This window comes from Trichechus manatus, unplaced genomic scaffold (genome assembly GCF_000243295.1).
Source record: "Trichechus manatus latirostris isolate Lorelei unplaced genomic scaffold, TriManLat1.0 scaffold00065, whole genome shotgun sequence".
Taxonomy (NCBI): Eukaryota; Metazoa; Chordata; class Mammalia; order Sirenia; family Trichechidae; genus Trichechus; species Trichechus manatus.
In genome coordinates, this window is record NW_004444001.1 from 1,655,793 (window position 1) to 1,678,771 (window position 22,979).

Genomic DNA, 22,979 nt, shown 5'->3' on the forward strand with positions numbered 1-22,979 from the left:
CAGTCCTGGGAGTGGGTGGGAATTCTGTAGATAGGCCTGCCTGTCTGGCCTTGGGCTGCCTGCCTACACAGGGTAGGGGGCTCTGGCTCAGTTCCCCTTCCCCCTACTCACCTATGTAGCTGGGAAAGGGAACAGCGAGGGGCAGATGAAGGACAAGCCCCTATGGGTGGGGAGGCAGGCACCAGGGAAGGGAAGCAACCCCTGACTCCTGAATAAAAGCCTGCCTAAGGGTATCTAGAGTCTCAGTGCTTGTAATGGCATGGGAGGCAAAGGCGGGCCTTTTGGGAGGCCCTGAAGAAGCTCAACTCTTACCTTACGGACTTACGGCTACTATTCCTTCTCCTTCACATCCCCACTCCCGATCCACTCACCTCTTAAGGGCACCCTTCCTTTCCTTTCTATAAACTGTCCCCCACCCCCAAATCTTCACGGCTACCTCACTTTCCTTCTTATACTCAGACATAGAAGCGGGAGAAGGCCAAGGAAGGCGCAGGGCTGACTCTCCCAGCTTCAGAAGTTACCAGTGGGGCCAAGGCACACTCAGGGCCCAGGATCAAGGTATGGCATACGACCTCCTCACAGAGGTGCCCCTGCCCAGGCCTGTCTGGGAGACAAAGTCGGAAATGAATCTCAGGCATGGCTTTGCCAAACTGGCGACTGAAGAGTTCGGAGAAAGGTTCTGGAGTCTCAGCCCTCTCCCAGGGGAGCACAGCAAACTTGTCCAGCAGGGCTGTGGGGCATGAAAGCACACATGGGAGTGGAAGGAGCAATAACTGAGGGAGGCTTAGGACCAAGGTGGGGAGAGGCATGGCAACTGTCTCCAGGCCAAAGCAGGAGGGTGGGCAGTTAAACAGGAAACCATCCAAGTCCTGACCTAGTAACCTAAATGGTCACTTCCCTCTCTCCCCACCTCAAATGGCTGTGGAATTTATTTGCTTGATTGATAATGGTCCTGGCAAAAATCAGTTAACTAACGTTGAGACATTTGTAATGAAATACTAATTTTAAAAACCCATGACACCTTGATAGAAATTAGGGTTCACACAAACAAAATACCGTTCAATATTGCCAGCAAATATAAAATGAATGTAATATGACAAGACTTTTGTACATTTGACACTTGACCATATTTTTAGTCACCATAATATCTTCTCCAGATTTAAAAAAAATAGTATGCTGATTTCTCTAAGAAAGCTTTTTTTTTCCCCTCTGTACAAAAATCAATGAGGGCCAACAAGTCACAACGGTGCAATAGGTAGAGAGAAAAAAACCACGCCAAACAGGTCTTGAAAATCAATACTAACCAGGAGGAGGAGCGGACAGAGCACTTTTGTGGGGTTTGTTTTCATCACCTTGAGTGTGTGGGGTTTTCATAGCCATAAGATCTTGACCTATCTCATGAATGCCATTTATTTTGACAAAGATATCTAAGATATCATTGCATAATCCAAGGTCAGGAAGAGTTGACCATGTTTTCTTCTATGAGTTTTACAGTTTTAACTCTTAAATCTAGGTCTTTGATTCATTTTGAGTGAATTTGTGTATGTTGTGTGAAGTAGAGGTCCAATTTCATTCTTTCGCATGTGAATATCCAGCTGTCCCAGCACCATTTGTTGAGAGAGGATTCTTTCCCCATTTAATTGACTGGGTCAAAAATCAATTGACCATAAATGTGAAGATTTGTTTTTCTAGATTATGTCTATCCTATGCCAGTAGCACACTGTCTTGATTACTGTAGCTTTGTAACATTTTCAAATCAGGATGTATGAGTGCTCCAACTTTGTTCTCCTTTTTCAAGATTGTTTTGGCTATTCTGGGTTCCTTGCATTTCCATATAACTTTTAGGATCAGTTTGTCAGTTTCTGCAAAGAAGCCAGCTGGGATTTTGATAGAGACTGCATTGCATCTGCCATCTTAACAGTATTGTCTTCCAATCCATGAATATGGGATGTCTTTCCATTTATTTAAGTCTTATTTAATTCTTCCAGCAATATTTTATAGTTTTCAGAGTATAATTTTGTAATTCTTTTGTTAAATTTATTCCTAAATATTTTTGTGATCCTTTTGTAAAGGAACTTTTTATTTTTGGTTTGTTCTTCACTACTATATAGAAATACAATTGGTTTTTAATATTGATCTTGTATCCTGCAACCTTATTGAATTCATTAGTTGTAATAGTTTTTTAGTGAATTCTTTAGGATTTTCTATGTACAAGATCATGTCATCTGCAAATAGTTTTACTTCTTCCTTTCCAGGCCAGATGCCTTTTATTTCATTTTCTTGCCTAGTTGCCCTGATTAGATCCTCTAGTACAATGTTGAATAGAAGCGCTGAGAGCAAACATGCTTGTTTTCTTTCTGATCTTAGGGGAAGCATCCAGTCTTTCACCCTTAAGTACGATGTTAGCTGTTTTTCACAGATGCCTTTTATCAGGTTAAGGAGGTTCCTTTTATTCCTAGTTGAATGTTTTTATCAAGAAATGGTGTTGAATTTTATCAAATGCTTCTTGTCTATTGAGATGATCATGTGGGTTTTGTCCTTTTTTCTATTATAGGGTGTATTACATTAATCAATGTTCAGATGTTAAACCAATCTTGCATTCTTGGGGGTCACTCTCCTCCTGGGCCCTCAGTTTTCTCCAGCTGGCACTGGTGGTCAGGTGTGGTGGCCTCTGGGTAGAGCGGGACCTGTGGAGGTCAGGACCCATTTCCTGGTTTTGGGGTGGGCTCTGCTTGCTCCTTCAAAGCAGAAGCCCCTGTGGCCAGCCCGCAGGAAACCTGCCACATGAGAGAACCTATCGAAGACCAGGAGCCAGAATCTCTTTGGAAGTTTATTTTTTGGGAAATAACAGGAAGGTAGGTGTTCCATACCAGTCAGGCCAGACTGTGACAAATGGGCAAGTATGGTAAGAAGTGCAGGGAGGGGACATGTCAGGACAAGCCCATAAGGAGGGAACACGTTCCAATGGGGCAGGGGTGCTAGCACTCTCAGAGGCCTCCAAGATCAGAGTGGGGAAGGGTCTCTTCTAGCTGTATGCCACACAGCTCCTGGACATCTGGGGACTGGCACAGAGATAGGGCTACTGCAGGGGCCCAGCACTGGCCACCACTGCCACCCTAGGCTTCACCTCAAGGGTGACAAAAAGGCTGTTTCCATGGTCTAGTTTGCTGCTGGCATCTCAACCTTTTTGAATTCAGAAAAATGACCAATGTGTCCCCCCAAGCTGGATCTACAAGAAGTCCTGGTGCTCACTCCGGGGTGAGCCGCCCTGGCCCTGTTACTTTACAGGCTCTCTCACACCACGCAACAGCGTGAGAAAGACTGCAGATGGTTTTACAAGCTCACAAAAACAAGATACTCCCCACAAAACTCCAAATCACCACAGTACGTTTATTTGAAGGAAAAAGAGTAAAATCTTATCATGAATTTTTAAACTGAATAGAATCAGAGACACTGATCGGCACGACTTCTGGGTATTCACGACCTCACAGGGAACCAGATCCTGCACGTGTAGGCGTCACCGTTAAAAGGACAAGCATCAGACAAGGGGGATGTTCTACGCAGTTACATGATCTCCCATTCAAAGACAGTGCTGCCCTTCTATCAGAGAAGTAGTGTTGAGAAAAACGAAGGCTAGTAACAGCCTCCTAGTACAGGCCTAGACATGATGGTGGCCTTGTGAGAGGGAATCACGCCCTATATACAAAGTGAGAGTGAGGCTCCCAGCTGAGCTGTGGGATGAACACTGGAGCTGACTCAGAGGTGTGAGTGGGGGGTGGGATCTGACCCTATTAGCCATTCCCCATCAAGCCTGGGCCTCTCCGAGCTGTTCTCTGGGCCTTTGCACCAAGCAGACTCGGCAAATCTGGGAAGTACAGGGACTATACCCCAACTCCCCAACCCCACCCGACCTTCTGCAGGTCTAACAGGTGACCCAATCCACTGGGTGCAGCCCCACCCTCACCCTTGCTCCCCACCTCTAGACAGACACATGGCAAATATGGAAACTGAAGCCCAGCTGGGCTGCAGCACATCTAGATGTTGCAGGGTTGGAGTCATCTTGTCTTACAGGTGCCCCAAGATGAGCAGGCCTCACCCACGTGGCCAGGCTGAGACGGCATGTTTTTGTTAGAGTGATTCAGTTTACTCAAGGGCAAAGCACGACCCTGATGACACCCGACGGAAAAGCAGGCTGGAGCCACGGAAGAGCTGACCCTGGAGTGGAAGAACAGTAGGGTTGGTGAAAGGGGAAGCCATGCTTCCTCATTCCTCCCCATAGGATCCAGGAGCTCAGAGACTTCGGGGCGGGTGGGGGCATGGGTTTGCATCCTGGAAGGCAAGGTTGGAATCTGCTTTGTGCGCCAGGGCTACTCAGTGGGAAATGCTGACGGGGACACTCACTGCCCTTCTGGCTTCATAGCCTGAGTGGTCTGGGGCTCCTCCAACCTCAGAGAGAATGTGGCGTATGGAGAATTGGACTGTGTCACTGGGAGGAACTGTGACTGTCTCCTACCTCCCTCCTGCCCTCCCATCCACCCTCTTCTTAACCTTGAGGCCAGTCAGCCTGCTAGCTCCTTCCCAGGCCACTGCTCCATTAGACTGTGGGGTGAACCAAAGCCAGGAAAGGACAAGGATCTGCTCTTGGCCAGAAGCGTCGACCCCTGACCTCTGGGCCCAAGAGCTCCCACTGGCAGGAGGGTGCTTTGGCACAGAACCCAAGAGCCCCAAGACTGGCACCATTGTTAAGCTCACCATGTGCCCAGCTTAACGCCCAGGCTCTCCTGGCACCCAGGATGTCCTGTAGGAGGGCGGGTCAGCCTCCAAAACACACGCTGTCCTAACAACCCAGAAAACTCAGCTGAACTAGTCTCAGACCTTGCCTTTTCAGCCTGTGGTAACTTTCGGGATAAGAAGTTCCTGGGCTTTTCTACCTACTACATGGGCCAGAGCCCCCTTCTATTGTCCTAAAAGTCTTCATGAATCAAACAAAAGGAGACCCTACTGTATGCATAATGTTTAATTAAGTAAATCCAGATGTACCCACCTCAAATCCTTTCTGAAATAAGGTAGGACGGACATTTGATTGCCTTGAATTAAGAGTCCTCATTCTCCTTACCCACTCTACTCACACTAGTACACATCCATGACAACCCCTTATCTTTGTAGGCACTGAAGAGCCCACAAAACCATTTCATCTGATGAGTGTGGTAGAAGAACAGGAAAAGCATCCTCCCTCCAGAGCTCGCTTACCTGCACGCTCAGGTACTTCCAGCAGTGTATCCAAGATTTGAACACTGGGGAGTACGGGGGGAGCCCGGCCTGCAGCCTGCCCAGGAAGGAGAGTGTACATCAGATGCAAGGGACTACGGGTGATGGATCAGCCAAGGCAAAAAACAAAGAAACCACACCCGTTGCTGTCGAGTTGATTCCGACTCATAATGACCCTATAGGACAGAGTAGAGCTGCCCCATAGAGTTTCCAAGGAGTGCCTAGTGGATTTGAACTGCCAACCTTTTGGTTAGCAACCACAGCGCTTAACCACTACACCACCAGGGTTTCCAAGGCAAAAGAGGCCTCAAAAAGCAGTGACTTGGAGCTGCCATCCACCCAAACCAAATATTTGACCTGAAGCCAAAGATTCGACCCAAAGAGGCTCGATGCATCCCAGAGGAAGCCAGGGTGCCTGGTGGGTGGAACCCATACACAGACTGGGTTACAGAGGGGCAGAGCCTTCCAAGGACTCAGCTGGGTCCCCCAGTGGCCTTGCAGAGTACCAAGTGATGGGGGCACACTCACCCACAGTTGTTCACAGCCATGAGATCACCGACCAGCAGGAAGGGGTAGGTCAGCATGCTTACTGCAATCTGAAACCACAGAGACCTGAGTGCCACTGAGTCTCACCCAGTAGGAGCTCCCAACCTGGGCCCAAGGGGCAGGGGGACACTGCACCAGCCTCCACCCACCACCAAAGCTGGCCTCCTAAGCCCCACCCAGGCCAATAGGGCAGGGGGAAGGGGAGCTGGCTCGACTTACCCCCATGACAAACTTGGTGTAGCTCCGGATGGCCAGGGCCTGACTGAACTGAAGAGACAGAAAGGAAGACTTGTTTGCCGCAGGTACCTTGGAGTGAAGACCGCAGATACGCAGGCCTAGCCCTGTCTGGCCCAGTCTGCGGCCCCCTTCACCTCCGCTCCAGATTGGCCTCACACCCCCTCTGTACTCAGCTCCACACATGCATGCCACACACACTGCACTCCTTCTCGGGCTGCCAGTGGCTTCCCAGGCCTTGTAGTCAGAGCCACTACAAGACCGGGGATAACGGGGCTGACTGGGAGCTCTGCGACACAGCCAGGCATGGTCAAGAGACCAGCGAAGCAGGATCACTGGCTGCTGGCCTGCATGTAAACCCACTGGACTGGGGGGTCCAAGGGCTTAGCTGGTGTCTGCCTTGGTCAATGTCCAGTTCCTGCACACAGTCAGTGCTGAAAAGACAGACACATACCCTAATGACCCAGAAGGCAAATGCTGGCCCTGTGGCATAAGGCAAGGGGAAACTCAGGGCTTCCTGCCCTTCCCCACGTCACCAAGCTCTGCCCCCTTCAGACACCAACTCCTGAAATTCTACTGTGCCCATGAAACAGCCCCTGACTAGGAAAGGTGACTGTCTGCCCCGGGAACTTCTTGCGGAGTGGCCATCCCACCAGATGAATTTGCCCTGGAGCCCCTGGGTGGAGGTTTGCTCAGCCCTCTGCCTGAGTGGCTTTGGCACTCCAGGCAGCCTCATCTTCAGCTTTAAGCCACACACAGAAAAGCACCTGAAAAATGCTTTAAATCAAGCCATTGACCGCTGCTAGTGCTGACGTCAGCATGGCAGCCCCTGGGCAAACACCTGCCCACCCAGACCAGAGAAAACCAGTCAGCTGTGATCACCACCCCCCAATACCCCAGCTGTACCAGCCTTGCTCTGAGTGTGCCGGCAGCAACTCTCCATCCACAAGGCTCCTGAGAACGGGCAGGGCCGAGGGCATGTGCTACTGTTATGGCAGATGGGGCGGGAGCTGCTTAAATTTTCTTACACTGAAAGGCCAGTCAGTCACCTACCTAAGCAAACTGGCTCGTCACAGTTTATCTGGGAGCGAGGCTTTCAGCTGGTGTGGGGCATTCCTCACTACACAGACACAGACCCAGACACACCCTACCCCCAGACGTGCCAAATCAGAATCGACGTGCCTGGAGCCCAGACACAGACGCATGTGGACGGTGAAAGGCCCCCAGGTATTCTGGCAGACAGGCCCCCAGGCCCCTCACCTAGCCTCCTGGGGTTGGCGACCACTGCTGTGAGAACATCTGGCTACCAGGAATCCTCCGCCCACTGCTGCTCCCTAACCCTTATCTTAGCACTGTCAGCCCATCAGGTCCCTGGATGTCTTTCTTCAACAAGTGCCTTTTAAAAGGACCAGGCCCTCCCTGTGCCTGACCCAACCTGCTGAAAGGTCTGTGTATACCAGACTGTGTCAACCTGTTAACAAAAAAGTGGAGTGAGCCTGGATTGTATACTTCCTAGACGATCTGAAAAAACTCAAGGTCGGGGAAGCATCCTTGGCCGGCACAGGGGAAGACCCAGCCTCAACCCTGCTGAGTCCCAGCTGAGTGACTGTGGATAACCCCTTTCATTGCTGGCTCTGTTTCTGTATCTGTAAAATGGGAACATTAAACCTGGCCTATTCCCTTCACCACCAGGGTGCTGAGGATCAAACACACAATGTTCACAAAACGGTTTTGAAAAGCATAAAGCATTCAAAGAAGGATGAAGGATTATTGTTATTAGCTGGTCCATCTCCTGATCCCTAGTAGGGTCACTGTCTTAAACTAGTCTTAGATCAGCTGGGGTCTGTTTTACTTCTAAAGCTGCCCAGAGACAAACGTTCTATAAACTCCTCCCAGGTCTGGTTATCAATCTAGAATCTCATCTCTCCTGTCCTGTCTCCCCAAGGAAAAGCTAACTCCCGGGGCAACTTCTCAAACCACTCCCTGCGACCCCCTCTACCCCTCAGGCCTTGCTGCTCAGAATCCCAGAGTCCTCAAGAGTCTGCCCCAGACGCTGGGCGTCAGCAGAACACGGAAAAATGGACAAGTCCTTGTTCCAACCAACCTGGGAACCTGGATTCTGGTCGTTTCCCAGCCCCCCTGGGGTGTCACTCACGCTGTCATCCACCAGGTAGGCATTGATGAAATGGGCCAGCAGGTTACAGCCCCACAAGAAAACCACATCTCCGAGGAGGTGAGGGATTAAGCCGCTAAAAAACAAGGTTAGCAAAGATGAGCAGGCAAGGGAGGGGGACACCGCTGGGGGGCTCCACACCCAGGCTGAAGGCAGGGCTGGTCCAAGCTCAACACTTCAGCAGATCCAAGGACACAGCCTCAGGATGGAAGCCTTCAGGTCATGTGGGTGGGCGGCTCAGCCCTGTCCACACTGGGAAGGTACAGGGTTCCTTCTCCCATGGGGAGGTGTTATTTGCCCCTTCTGATGCCACAATTTAGTTTATGGTCTCACAAGCAGTTTTTAAACCCCAGAAGCCGGGCTTTAAGATGTGGATGTTGCCAAATCTAGGGTATTCAAATGCAGATTTGAACAAACGCCTACATGCTGGCAGTTTTCTCCTGGCCTCCTTACCTAACCACCTCTCATGAAGCACTTTGCTCAATGCATGTCTTCTCCTCACCCCTGGAATGTTCCATCGAAGACATCCTGTGCAAGCGCTTGCAAGGAGGGCTGACCTTTAAAGGGGTGGCCTTCAGATGAACAGCTCAATGAACCGATATGGAAGATTCCCCAGGATACAGTGCTGAGGGCAAAAAGCCGGTCTGGATCAGTGGGTACCATGTGCTACTTGTGTTTGCTTGTTTAGGTATGGAATGCCTTGGAAGGATCCCCAGAAGACACTGACTGTCTCCTGGAAGGGGAAGCAGAATTATTTTTGGATTACTAAAAATCTTAATACAAAATTTTTGAGAAGTTCAAAAGAATGTAACACACGCTACGAGGAACATTAATAAAATGAACCTCTGTGAGTGCATTTCCAATCCTGTTGTCTCCACCTGTGCTCAGGTGGGCTGGCTTTGGTGCTTTTAACATGTACATGTATCACCTGTCTCAAAACACGGAGAAGGATCGGGGGAGAACCCAATGGGTAAGCATCTGCTATGTGGGACTCCTATTAACACACCAGAGCAGAACTATATCATATGAAAAATGCCAGAGGCGGTGAGCCGTATGTTTTAAGGTCTGACATACCAAACACAGGGCCCTGGCGGTGCAGTAGTTAAGCGTTTGGCTGCTAACCAAAAGGTCAGCAGTTCGAATCCACCAGCTGCTCCTTGGAAACCCTATGGGGCAGTTCTACTCTGTCCTACAGGGGTGCTATAAATCGTAATTGACTCAAGGGCAATGGGTTTTGTTTTGTTTTTTTAATACAAAATACAGGCACATGGGGAAATATTTATTCGTGTACATTTATATATGTGAGGAGCCCTGGTGGCACAATGGTGAAGCACTTGGTTGGTGGTCTGAACCCACCCTGCAGCTCTGTGGGAGAGAGGACCTGGTGATTTGCTTCCATAAAGATTATAGCCTAGGAAACCCTACGGAGGCAGTTCTACTTGTTATACAGAATGAATATGAGTTGGAATTGACTTGATGGCACACAACAACAAAACAGGTCGTGGTAGGTTCCTGGGTGACGCAAACAGTTTGCACTTGACTACTAACTACAGGTTGGCAGTTCAAACTCACCCAGTGCTCTGTGGGAGAAAGACCTGGCGATCTGCTTCTGTAAAGATTATAGCCTAGAAAACTGTATGGGGCAGTTCTACTCTGTTCTATAGGGTTGTTATGAGTTGAAAATCTACTCCATGGTACCTAATACATACATATATGTATGTACATAATATGTATACGTATATGTGCATGCATATAAATCAGAGTTTCTCAACCTTGGTATTGTCGACATTTTGGGCCAGGTAATTGTTATGGAGGCTGTCCTTGCATTGTAGGATGTTCAGCAGCATCCCTGGTTTCTACCCCACAGATGCCAGCAGCACCTCCCACCCTGAGTTCTGACAACCAAACGTGTCTCCAAGCATTACCAAATGTCCTGGGGTGGGGGGGTCACCTTTCATTGAGAACTGCTGCACACACACATATACATACAGTATTTCTTGGTTAAAGGAGGTACCATAAGTGAAAACATCTGGCAAAGTGTAAAACCACAATACAAACGTTAGCTAACATAGAGCCCAATGTCTAGTGTACTACGCACATAACACCACGTATGTCACTAACTAGGTCTGAAAAAGGCAAAACAAAAAACACACTTGTCAAGCCCGGCTTCTGGGTTCTGTCTAAACACAGTCTTCTGACAATGTGCTTTCTTTCCATGTGGACTTAAGTTGGATGAGAGACAACAAGGAGTGCAGGGGTCGGTGGCCACCGGGAGACCGTGTGCCCTGTCCATGGGCCAGACATTCTGAGTTTTCAAGAGAAGCCAGAAGTATGGATTTTTGTGTCAAATATCCAAAGTTTTAAATGTTAACAACTAATTTGTCAGAAACACAATGAAAGCCAGAGTCTGCTGGCTGGAGGTGGCCTGTGAGCTGCCAGCCCTTGACCCTCAGTCCAGGCCACAGATTTCAGGCCTCGTTGAGCAGTAAAACCAAAGGTTATGCAGTACCCCAGCTCATGAAGACTAGCCCCACGGCCACCATAGCCCTGGGGCAAATGGTCAGTCCATCTCCCCAGTGTGCTAGATAAAGAGTCTGTCGTTTTTATGAAAGCCATGACCTGACAGAGGTTGGGTGGCTTTAGTTCCAATGATCCATAGCTGGGACATGCTATGGAGCACTATGGACTAGACGGCAGGGGCTTGGCCCGGGGCTGCCACCCTCCAGAGCCCTGTGGGAGTCTGAGGCCAGCAGCTGCAGCCTGAGAGGCTGAGAGTGCACCTTTTAGTACAGTCATGCCCTGTGGCTGGGTATGGGGGTTATAAACTCACGTACACAAAGAATCCCAGCAGCCCCTCCTCTTTGAAAATCTTCCCAATGGAACTCAGCACGCCGCTGTGAAGAAGGCAAGACAGGAATATGAGGTCACGTGGAGCAGAGCCCACTACCACTGCTCAGAGTGCTCTCTCCACCCCTCAGGCTTGGGCAGGATGAGGAGGGGAGGGCAGATTCTCTGTGACCAGGAAGAACGCACATGGAGAAGAATAGTGAGCTCTTGTTTGGGGTGAGGGGGAGTTTACATAGTTCATGGAGACTGGGGGAAACCCAAGAACCCAAGGGGCAGAAGACCTAGCAATTCTCTACCATTGTTTTCTAGTGGATCTTAGAAAGGAGCCTCCCAGCTGGGGCTGCTATGGCTAACAACCTTCCAGCAGAGAAGCTTGTAAGCTGACAGCGAGAGAGGAAGAGGTGGTGAGTGGACACAACCACCTTCTCAGAGGGCAGAGAAGGAGCACAGCCCCTGCAGCATGAGGCCCTGGAGTCAGGCCCCCCAGATACAGCCTGGGAAAAAGCATCCAGCCTCCCCAGCAGGGAGCTTGGGGCCTGGTGCCCTGGCCACTGCAGCCAGTTAGAGACCAGAGGAGAGACTGTGGTGTCTTAGGTGTGAAATGCAAAGGAGCCTCAGTACTAACCCCTGTGCCCTGTGGCTAGAAACGTCAACTGGCCTGGCGTGAATGGAAGCTAGTCTAGGGGGAAGGGACAACCTAGAAGAGAGAGAATGGGAGCCAAAGCCACTAGGTCCTTGGGTGCCCTGGCCCTGTCAGGCCTCACCAGCCGTCTTCTCAAAATGGTGACTCATCCTGCTGGGGCTATAAGCCAGCTTGCTGCCTCCTGGTCCCATCTACCAACATCACATTTCCGTCTGGGGGAATGGGCCAATTTCCCATTAATGAGCCCAAAATGAGGTTCCACAGCAGTTGAGCTTCCTAAGGGGGTGGGGGGTGCAGAGAGCAACTGAACCCAGGAAATGAGGCTCTTAGAGAGGAAGAGTATCAGAGGTGTGTTCTCCTGCCACTTGCTCCAGGACCCACCTCCTGTCCTGCATAGAGCCTTAGACACACGTATGTCCCTACAGCACCCAGCTCAGTGCTGGGCACAGCAGATGCCAGACAGTGTATGCTAAACAGCTGAAGGGATGAGCCCCAAACCCATGGAGTGGACAGCCTCTCAGCAGAGGATGAAAAGAGCTACAAGCCGGGTTCTGTGACAGCCTGAAGAAATTATTAGGGCAGAGTCTAGGCGATCTAGAAGGGGCCCAGCTCAGTCCCAGGAATAGTAATTCAAGCAGACTCCCATCACCACTCAACCTCTCTGCAGGGCAGGTGGGCTCACCCAGGGCAGCCCCTACCTCATTCTTCTGAAGTGAGGCAGGCTGAGCTGTCATAATAGAGATAGGTCAGGAAAGGTGCCATGATGGACCCCAGCATGGCCCAACCTGGCTGACTCTAAATGGGACCCGGGCCACTCCCACCAGCCCTGAGAGGAATTACCCACCTGTACTTGGCCTCCCGTCCCACAAACTGGACCATGCAGCGCATTGAGATGACTGAGGGGAAAGAAAACACAGAGGTGATGCGGTAGGTCAAAGCCCATGACACCCGGTCATGTGGTACCTGGCCCAGAGTGGTCACTGCACAGATGGGACATGTCTGGGTGCGAGAGGGAAGAAGGCCGCTGGGATTCCGTCACATTGCACAACCACAGTGCTCCTTTTCTTCTGACTGGGAAGAGTCCAGGTTCCCTTTGGATGGGAGTCCTGGCCAATCTTTCCTCAGGGTGGTTCCAATGGACTAGTCCCCACCTCACTGTCACTTCCCAGTAATTCTACTGCTATTCATCTATAGTCCATAAGCGTCACCCCAACCCACCCCATCACACTCATGTCTTAGATGCAGTCTCCCACGGGGTGCTCACCGTGCAGGGGATGGGCCAGCATGCGGGACACGCACTGCATCATCATCTCGTAGGAGGTCTGGAAGACAGCAGAGTGGGGAGAGTTGGTCAGGCTTGTTTCCGAAAGTGGCACTTATGGGCAGCTGCAAGCTCTTCTGAGGGAAAAACTGGGATCCCACGTGGGGTCAGTCTGCCAAGGATAGCATTAGCTTGTTGCACACCCCCAGGCCCTCCACCTGGAGTGCTGTTGGGTCATGGGCTAGGCCCCAGGGCCGCTGAGAAGGCATTCTAGGTATTCCTACAGTATCCAAGCTGGGGCTCCTTCTGTCTACTGCCCTACCCAATCATCCACGCACAAGGACCCACCTCTGCTTGTTACTCTGCAATGACCAACCTGACTCGGGGATTAGACAGATTAGACTTCCCGCCAAGGGCCACCCCCTTGCCAATCCTAGATGCCCACCTCCTTCACTACTTTCTTCAGAGAAGTCTTCATGTCGTCCTTATTGGAAACCTGCTCGATCTCATCCGGAGGGAAAACCTGAGATATGCAAACACAGGAAGCCAAAAGCAGAGTCCAGCTAAGCTTCACAGAGAGAACTCTTCAGAGAAAGATGTGGCAGGAACCAGCTCCTGATATATTCTCTGCAGTGTCCGTTTTCTGGGCCCGCCTCCGTCACCCCCGGGCTGGGAGCTTGGGGTGGGGGGCAGCCACTGCCTGGTGTTACAACTGTGGGGAGAGGGAAGTACTGGAGGTCTTGCCCTCCCAAGTGAGGAGACTCGGGGTTTGGCCACAAGGGTTGGGAAGCTGGCTACGATGATGGGTGGCATACCGACTAGTCTGGGACGGGAAAAGGAGGACCAGTGCTTATGTGCTGCCTCCAGGGGGTGGCAAGGGGCTCAGAGGACTGTGGGCAACTGCTGCGGCTTTGCCCTTGGCTCACCTTCTTCATGCTGCCCCGGGTCACAGTGGACAGGGCGTTGGACATCAGCCGGGGGCTCAGGCCTCGGAACAGCCCTATCTTCCCATCCACTTGCACAATGTACTTAGCTGTAAGAAAGCAGAGGAGGCAGCTTCATGCCCAGCCCAGGCGCTCCCACTCCTGGATTCCATACACACACAAACCAGATGCAGCTTGTCCCTCGAGTAAATGCTTACTTCAGTCACAGATGGGAGCGCTCGTCCAGGGCCCTGACACCAATCAGGAACCAACCCCCAATTGTTCCTTTCTAGCCCCTACTTCTTTTTGTAAAACCTTCAAAACATGTTTTCGACAGGTAAGTTCATACATTGCTGGGTTTCTTTTAGCTTTGAAAATTCTACTTGACAAACTCGGCTATAGTTTTTCAATTAAGCAACTTAAGTGCTGCAACCCAGAAACGACTCTGTTGCTTGCAGAAGATGTTCTTCTCAGGATAAAGAAAAAACGGAAGGAGACAGAGAGACTGCGCCCACAGGCAATGATGAAGCTTGCAGCCTAAGGGAGGAAAAAAGGAAAGAAAGCATTTCCAGAAGAAAGACTCAAGTGTCGCGACACTTCTGTGCGACTCTGCTGCCCTTCCCTGCAGGCCTGCAACCCCTCAACACGCCAGCGAGGGCAGTCCCCATCCTGCTACTGCTGCACCCAGAACACTAGCTGGCACCTGTTGGCATCTACTGATGGGGGGGTGGGGGTGGGGGGAGGCTGTGGAGAAGTAACTAAAACAGAAGCACCAATGAACTACTCTATAGAAAAAACTTAAGTGGTCAGGAAGCTAGACCCCACCTGTGTAAGTGATGTTTTTTCATTAGGGTCTCTAAAAGGATAGCTTTTTAAATGTTCCGTTGTTTTATTTAATATCACCCTTTTAACCATGTTCAAAAGGGAGATGCGTTTTTATACACCTGCATACCTGACAGTTAACAGAATTCTCTCAATGTGCTCCCCTTTGGAAACCCTGGTAGCATAGTGGTTTAAGAGCTACGGCTGCTAACCAGAGGTTGACAATTCAAATCCACCAGGCACTCCTTGGAAACCCTATGGGGTTTGGTTTTCAGACCCATAAATCTAGCTCTCTAGCACCACCCAGTGGCAGGAACCAGCAAATATGCCTTTTTCTTCTCAGCAACATCTTTCAACCCAGCAATGTAATGCCACTGCTTCCACTGGGCTTCAAGAGCACGTGTTACCAGTACAAATGGTTTCCTGAGAAGGGGGTGGGGCTAGAGAGGAACAGGAGGGAAGGGAACGCTGGGCGACGTGGCAGTATGCCCTGCTTCAGAGTCAACAGGCAGAAGGAAGCTTTATTTTGGGGGAGGGGAGGCCTAGTCACTCAGAAGGTGCTGCAGCAAAACAGAGAGCTCATGGGGATAAAGCCTCACTGTGTCATCTTGATCAAAACATTTAACTTCTTTCTACCCTTGATAAGATCATCGGTTTAAAAAAAAAAAAAAAAAATCAAATTCATTGCTGTGGAGTCAGTTCTGACTCATAGCGACCCTACAGGACAGAGCAGAACTGCCCCATATGGTTTCCAAGGAGCAGCTGGTGGATTTTTGGTTAGCAGCCGAATGCTTAACCACTGCACCACCAGGGCTATTTCTCCCCATTTAAAAGATGAACATGAGTAAGTGAGAGCAGAAAAAGGTACTACAGATGCCCGCAGAGCTGGCCAGGGGCTCCTTCCCATCATTTCAGGGTCTTTCTGCAGTCCCTGGAAAACCCTGTAAAGCAAAGTGTGTGGCTTCCCACCATGACACGGGAGGAAGAGTTACTGTCGAGACAGTTCTGTGAGCCTGTGGGCAGGCAAGTATGGTGTCCAGAGTACCCAACGGGCACCTGCTTACAACATCTAGACTGATCCAACATTTATATAAACAGGGTTGAGAATGGGGAAGTACCTCAGAATTCTGCTCATCTTTGCAAGGGGTAGAAAAATGGGTGTCAGCACCCCTCTCCTCCGAGTCCTTTTAGGAATAGCTGTGTAGCATGGGTAGCCCTGGTGGCACAGGGTTAAGAGATTAGTTGCTAACCAAAGGCTGGCAGTTCAAATCCACCAGCCGCTCCTTGGAAACCCCATGGGGCAGTACTATTCTGTCCTACAGGGTTGCTATGAGTTGGAATCGACTCGACGGCAATGAGTTTGGTCTTTTTTGGTAGAGTACGGATGAGGACAACCCAAGTTATAACTGCCAGTCTCCCCTAACCTAACACACGTGGCCATGTACACAGAAACCAATGATGGGGGATGGCAGCCCTCCAGCCTGGCTTCCCACAACTCCAGTGTTATCTCTGCATGCTTGCTTCATTGTACAGGGGGGAGTGCTTTCTTAATTCTGTGACTTCCCCTCACCTATACTGAAAATTTAAAAATAAAACCAAACACAAATACATTTCCCACAAAATGACATGTTCTGTCTGGTTCTAGACTATAGGCTTAACAACACGGGCAAAACTTAAGAGAAATGGAACATGTGATTCAGCCAACAGTGTGTAAAGTTTAAAAAAAAAAAAAAGTGTCATGTGACATGGAAGTAAAGCCCTCAAAGAAGGATTTTTCAGAGAACATTCTGAACTGACCAAACAGGTAAGAGCAGCGGTGGGGGAAGCACAAGGTGACAGCCTGGAACTGAACTCTGACGGTGAACATGGAAAGAAATGGTGCAGTTAAAGACCACCACAGTCATCCGGCGAGGGTGGGGCAGGAAGAGGGAAAGCAATGGTGAGTTTGAAAAGGGCTTGGTCATCTGACATCCAGGACCAGGGACAAGCAGCACAGGCAGAAGGGTGAGGTTTGCTGGCATCAGGAAAGCGCCACTGTGGTGGGCTTCCTGGGGGAGACACCGCCAGGCCAGCAGAGCTGCTAGAGCCGGGGGCTGTACAAAGGGCTTAGGTGTGCAGAGCTGACCTCCTCTGTAGACAAGGAAAGCCCAACCAGAGCATTCAAGTGGCCTGACCAAGCACTCGAGACTCGCCCCCGGGCGGGCAGGCAAACTAGAGGGGAGGCGCCTCAGCTCCTGGTGTGGCGCCCTTTCTTTCACTACATGCTGTTCTAGAACCAGTGGATGGAGATGCCAGAGTGAGTAGGCGCCGCTGCCTGTGGACACAGGAGAAACAGGACAACCTGGAAGATCCAAGAGAAGAACCAGGAAGGCCCCACAGGATTCTTGCTGGAGCAGCCGGAGGGCAGAAAAGCTGGGCACAGGGCTGTACTGCTCAGAAGGCAAAAGGAAAACCACTCCCACCCCCGCTTCCAGGCACAACTTGGGGAGACATGGACCCGTGTCCTGCACTGTCCCCCCTTTCTCAGGCACCTGTTTGTCCCCTCCTGCAGTCTGGGCTGCCAGGTGTAGGCAGGGGAGCTGGGCCAAAAGTGTATTGTTCACCTGCTCCTGCCCTGGCACCCTGCTACCTCTGACCACTCTTGAATCTCCTTCTCGCCAGCTCCAACTCTGAGCGCCATGCTGACCGCTGTGTTTCCAGGGCCAGCTGCACCTGCTATCCATTGGGTACTTTTTTTATGTCAGTGTGGACTTTCCTGCCTGGGACGCATACTCACCGTAGGTGAAGAAGCTCGGCAGGTAGAGGACCTTTCTCCCCAGCACATTGGTCCCAATGGTGGGGGGCATTGGCTCATGACCCACCTTCAGAATGAACCAACACAAAAGGAAGGTCAGATTCCACTGCTGCTTCCGTCTCGCTGCTTCCCATCTCTTACAGGCCTCTAGCTCTCCTCCCCGATGCTGTCCCTCTTAACGTGCTCCCCATCAAAACATACCAGAAGTTTCCTCAGGGTCTATAACAATCAGCATCACATCACTTCCTGAAGAACAGAATTCCTAGTCCCAGATGCCACCCCTACCACGAGCCAAGTCAACCTTGTTCCCCAACATTCTTACCTTCAAACCCTAGATATTCCGAGTTCAGAGTCCCTCATTTTTATGTACTTCAAACCCCTCTCTGATGTCAAAATAAATCTCAGTTTATTCTCTCAGGTTATATACTTCATTCCAACTGAATTCTCAAATGTGGCAACACCAAAACATGTCACACCCAAATCTCAGTCCCAAACCTCAGCCCCAGCTCTAAGTAATGCATTCCAAAGTTCCATCTCAAACTCAAATTTCTCACTGAACCCACAGCAGGCACCCCCAAGTCTGTCCATCCCATTTGCAGGATTAACAATCCATTACCCCAAATCCCAGTTGTTCTTCAAATGTATCCTCAACTGTGTCCTGGTCTCAGTCATCACAAAACTCTGTGACAGAATGACCCCCCACCTACCCCACGATTTGTGCAGGGCTACTGAACTTCTTGCTGTACAGACGCTGATTATAATTAAGGTATTTGTTCAAATCGTGGACAGGTAAAGGACCACACCATCCACAGCCATGTGAGGAGGGAGGTGGGGCTCTTCTGAGGTGTGAGACAGTTTGTTATGCTGCCAACGAATGGGGAGAGAGACGCTCTCTGCTGCCACACAGGAGGCAAGGTGCCTAGGAGACCAGCGCGTAGGTAGTTAGGGAGTGAGAAGGCCCCTTCCTTGGCAGGGGGCCAGGACATCAGGCCTGTGCCTTTAAATCAGGCCAGCCAGGCCCTTCTTGGATGTGGAAGGGGATGAGGCCTGCATACGTGGAAGGGACTGAATCAGCAGAGTTAGGAAGCCCTGCCTTATAAAATGGACTAGGTGTGCTTCTAGTGTCTTCCTGGCTCAATTTTCTTTCCTTTCCTTCTTAATCAAGTGTTTTTGAAAGTTCAGGCTGTCCCCGGGTGGATGTGATTCTGAACAATCTGACAGATTTTAACAAAAACCAAACCAAACCAGTTGCATGGAATCGATTCCAACTCACGGCTACCTCACATGTTTCAAAGTAGAACTGCACTCTATAGGGTGCTCAATAGCTATGATTTTTCGGAAGCAGATCTCCAGGTCTTTCTTTCGAGCACCTATGGGTAGATTTGAACTCAACCTTTTGTTTTTGTTTTTTTTAAATTGTGCTTTAGGTGAAGGTTTAAAGAGCAAATTAGCTTCCTATTCAATAGTTTATACGCAGATTGTTCGATGACATTGGTTGTGATCCTCACAGTGTGTCAGCATTCTCCCCATTACCACCCTGAGTTCCCCACTTCCATTTGTCTGGTTTTCCTGCCTTCTCATCTTTGCTTTTGGGTATATGTTGTCCTGTTGGTCTCACGTAGATGATTGTTCTAAGGAGCACTTTCCTCACGTGTGTTATTATTTATAGGCCGGTCTATTATTTGGCTGAAAGGGGATCTCCGGGAATGGCTTCAATTCCAAGTTACAAGGGTGTCTAAGGGCTATAGTCTTGGGGGGGGGGGTCCTGTAGTCTCTCTCAGACCAGTAAATCTGGTCTCTTTTATGAATCAGAATTTTGTTCTACATTTTTTCCCCCTACTCTAACCAGGACCTTCTATTGTGATCCTGGTCAGAGCAGCTGGTAGTGATAGCTGGGCACCATCTAGATCTGGTCTCAGGCTGGTGGAGGCTGTAGTTCCTCTGATCCTTTGGACTAATTGTTTCCTTGAGTCTTTGGTTTCCTTTACTCTCTTTTGCTCCAGATGGTAAGAGACCAAGAGATGTATCTAGATGGCCACTTGCAAACTTTTAAGACCCCAGACACTACTCACCCAAGCAGGATGTAGAACGTTCTCTTTATGAACTATTTACGCCAATTGACCTAGATGTCCCCCAAGACTGTTAACCTTTTGGTTAGTAGCCAAGGGCTTAACCCAGCCACCCAGGGACCCCCAAATGACAGATTACTGATTGTAAATTAAGAAATCCCCTTCGTGATAGGGACCTTCTTTAAAAAAAAAAAAAAAAATTCTAGCCCAAGGTTGTTGAAGGAGATGAGCCAGGCTGACCCAGCCCTCCCCTTCTAGACCTTTTTTCTTTTGAGTTAAAAGCATGAAGGTTCTGAGTTTAAGTTTTACTTTGATTTCTTAAATACAGGCAATATTCTCCAAGTCGGAGCTATGGCTTTTTTGCTGTCTTACCCAGTGCAGTCACTCCAATTTGGAAGCTCATAGATGCCACTCTCACCCTTAAATCTGCCGTGTCCCTTCTCTCCATAGCCCTTTGGCTCTCAAATCTGTCAAGTCTATTTTCTAAACCTCCAATCTGGGTCATCCAAAGGAACGCTGGCTGTATCCTTACCCCCATTCTTTTCACCTCCAAGTTTTAAGGATTTGTTCCCAAACCATGTTTACCCACTTTTACCCCCAAATCTGTTAACCCAGCCCTAACCACAGTGAAGGAGTCCTGGGAGTGCAAACGGTTAATGCATTCGGCTGCTAATTGAAAGGTTGGCAGTAGAAGTCCACCCAAAGATACCTTGAAAGAAAGGCCTGGAGATCTACTTCCGAAAAATCAGCCAAAAATTGGAAATGAATCAAGGGCAAATGGTTTAACCACAGTGAAATCTGAGGCTCTACTCAGATACTCGTAGTCCCAGCCCATCATCTTCAAATCTCCAACTCGCCAAACCTAATACCCCCTGGCCTTGATCTGAGGTACTTCTTTCTTATTCACTTAATCTAGACAACCCCCAAATCTGTCACTCCACTCCCGCCATCCCCCAGTGACCTACCTTTTTGCAAACTGTCACTCTGATTCCCAAGCTATTCCCATTAAGATTTCACCATAAAATCTGTTATACTCATCATGGTTCAAATCAGATAGGCCATCTCTGTCACCCCAACTGGGCTCACCCATCCTTACCCACCCACCATCCTGTTCTCCTCACCCTTCAGTCTCCTTCTTTCCTCAATTTTACTTTCCAAACCACTCCTACTTCAAGTTTCTTCTCAAACCTGTAAACCAAATCCAGCATGGTCCAAACAATGAAGCCCCTTTCCTGTTCTCCTCATATCATGCCCATCCCTTCCTTATACTCCAGCTTTCTGCACTCCACAGACCAGCCCATCTGCTGCCCTAAAACCCCAGCCCTCACCCAATATCACTCCATCAGCCAAAAAATTCAGCTCCCAATGCCCCCATTTCTCATCAAGTACCTTTTGTTTCAAAGCTCACTCATTCCAATTTCTCTCCCAAACCTGTCATCTCTATTGCTGTAAGTAAAATCTTAATCCTGGAAGTAGCCAACCCTTACCCCACAAATCACAACCAAATGCTAGTCTTGGTCTCGTCGTTTCCCCCTCAGCCACTTCCAAATCCCAGTCACAATTAGATTCTAGTCAGGCACCCTGATTCCCCTGCCTGTATCTCCCCATTCCTTGTCATACTCCTGGTCACCCCCAAAATTCTATTTAAAAAAAAAAAAAAGCTCTTGCCATCGAGTCAATTCTGACTCATAACAATGCTACAGAACAAAGCAGAACTGCCCTACAGAGTTTACAAGGAGCAGCTGGTGGATTTGAACTGCCAGCCTTTTGGTCAGCAGCCGAGCTCTTAACCACTGTGCCACCAGAGCTTGCAAAAATCTATTACCTCCTCCTCAATTCATTAGACCTCAGATTTCAATTACTCTCATTCTCTAGGCTGTCCATTCCAATCATCTCCAAATTTCTCAGTCCAAGTATAAGAAGAGTAAAATCTGGCCTAAATTCAAATCTCAAACTTCAATTCTTGTTTGAATCTCCTTCCATTTCAATTTTCACCTCTTACTCCCCACTCTTCTCAACTGGAAAATTCGTGGCTACATCTTCAGATATCAGTCCAGGTGCTAACCAGCCCACCACCTCTGTCTAAACTGTGCTCATCTCAGTCATGTCCATCTAATTCTGCCAAATGCATTCCCTCCTTCCCATCTCATCCCCACTTTCAGCTCAATCTCTTCCTTTCTAAAGTAGCCTACTTCATCTATAACTCACTGCTGGCCACCACCAAATATTCCCAAGCGCCCCATTCATCTCTTCATTTTGAAGACATCCCTACCTTGATCTGTTTCTGCCAACCCCTGCCTATCCTGCCACCTGTGTCCACACCCGCCCCTTCGGCCCAATTCCAATATTCTCATACCCCTTCAGCCCCATATCCCCCAGACTCCAGTCCCGATTTCCATTTTCTCTTCCAAATACATCATCCCCTTCCCCCTAAAAGCCTCCTCCACATTCCCCTCTTTAGACACATCACAGCCACTCCCCTCCCCCAAAGCGTCCCTGTATCTGTTCCCCTCCCCCAAAACACGTCACCCCGTCTCCTCCTCCCACCAAATCTGTCGTCGCCATCAAATCCTGAGACCCTGTCCCCTGCAAATCGATAGCTCTCCCCTGCTAAATTCATTGCCTTCGCCCCCTTGCAACAAATCCGATCACCATTAAACCTAATACCCCCACCCCCTCCTCCAATTGATATTCCTTCTATCCCTCTTAAATTTCTGACCCTCTCCCCGACTCCTTTGTCCCCCAAAACCGCTTTATATCCATCTCTATACAATTCAGAGAACCCGCTCTCCTCTACCCCAAATCTGACCTCCTCACCCCCTAAATCCTTTCCTTAGACCCCAACAACCCCTCTCCCCACCCCATTTGCCAAAACTTCTCGCCCCTCCCCGAAGGCTATTGCTCCCTCACCCCAAATCTGCTGACGCTTCCCTCTAATCCTAAATTCTACGTCTCCATTCCTTCATCCTCATAACCAGTCTCTCCTATCCCATTGCTCCTCCCCCTCCCCCGGGGCCTCCAAAGCCCTCCCCTCCTTCCACTCTCTCCCATATCTTTCGTTCCAACCACTTCTCCCCTCTCCTGCACCCCCAAAACCCCGTACCTTTTTCCTCCTCTCCCAAATCCGCTGCTCCCACCCCCCGCACTAAACTCGCCGTGCCCGCCCCTCTCCCCAAAGCCGCTGCCATCGACTCTCCCGCCCCAATCCTCCTCTAGATCCAGGCCTGTCACCTTCACAACAGCCTCCACCTCCCCACGGCGTCCCGGTCTCCCACCTGGATGAGCAGCTTCACATAGAGCAGCGGGTGACTGAGCGCCGTCACGCCTGCGCCCAGCGCCACGAAAAGCGCCTCTGTCGTCGGGGTGTTGTCCCCGGAGCCCAGGCCCCCGGACGCGCCG

General features: G+C 49.9%; 1 protein-coding gene across 2 annotated transcripts; it reads right to left on the reverse strand.

Moving 5' to 3' along the window:
- Positions 1-2,108: 2,108 nt before the first annotated feature.
- Positions 2,109-22,972, reverse strand: MTCH1 (mitochondrial carrier 1). 2 transcript variants are annotated; one of them, XM_012556432.1, is made up of 12 exons: positions 22,856-22,972; positions 17,494-17,578; positions 13,899-14,005; positions 13,418-13,495; positions 12,976-13,033; positions 12,556-12,607; positions 11,056-11,115; positions 8,204-8,297; positions 6,034-6,081; positions 5,797-5,864; positions 5,251-5,326; positions 3,366-4,215 (listed from the first exon to the last, which is right to left on the reverse strand). In XM_012556432.1, the coding sequence occupies exons 2-12, from the start codon at positions 17,561-17,563 to the stop codon at positions 4,144-4,146; spliced, it is 783 nt and encodes a 260-aa protein (XP_012411886.1). In that variant the 5' UTR covers positions 17,564-17,578; positions 22,856-22,972; the 3' UTR covers positions 3,366-4,143. The 2 variants fall into 2 exon arrangements, with proteins under 2 accessions (XP_023589913.1, XP_012411886.1); XM_023734145.1 differs by lacking the exons at positions 5,251-5,326; positions 17,494-17,578; positions 22,856-22,972 and adding an exon at positions 14,114-14,521 and having other exon boundaries at positions 2,109-4,215; positions 8,153-8,297.
- Between the last annotated feature and the right edge of the window lie 7 nt (positions 22,973-22,979).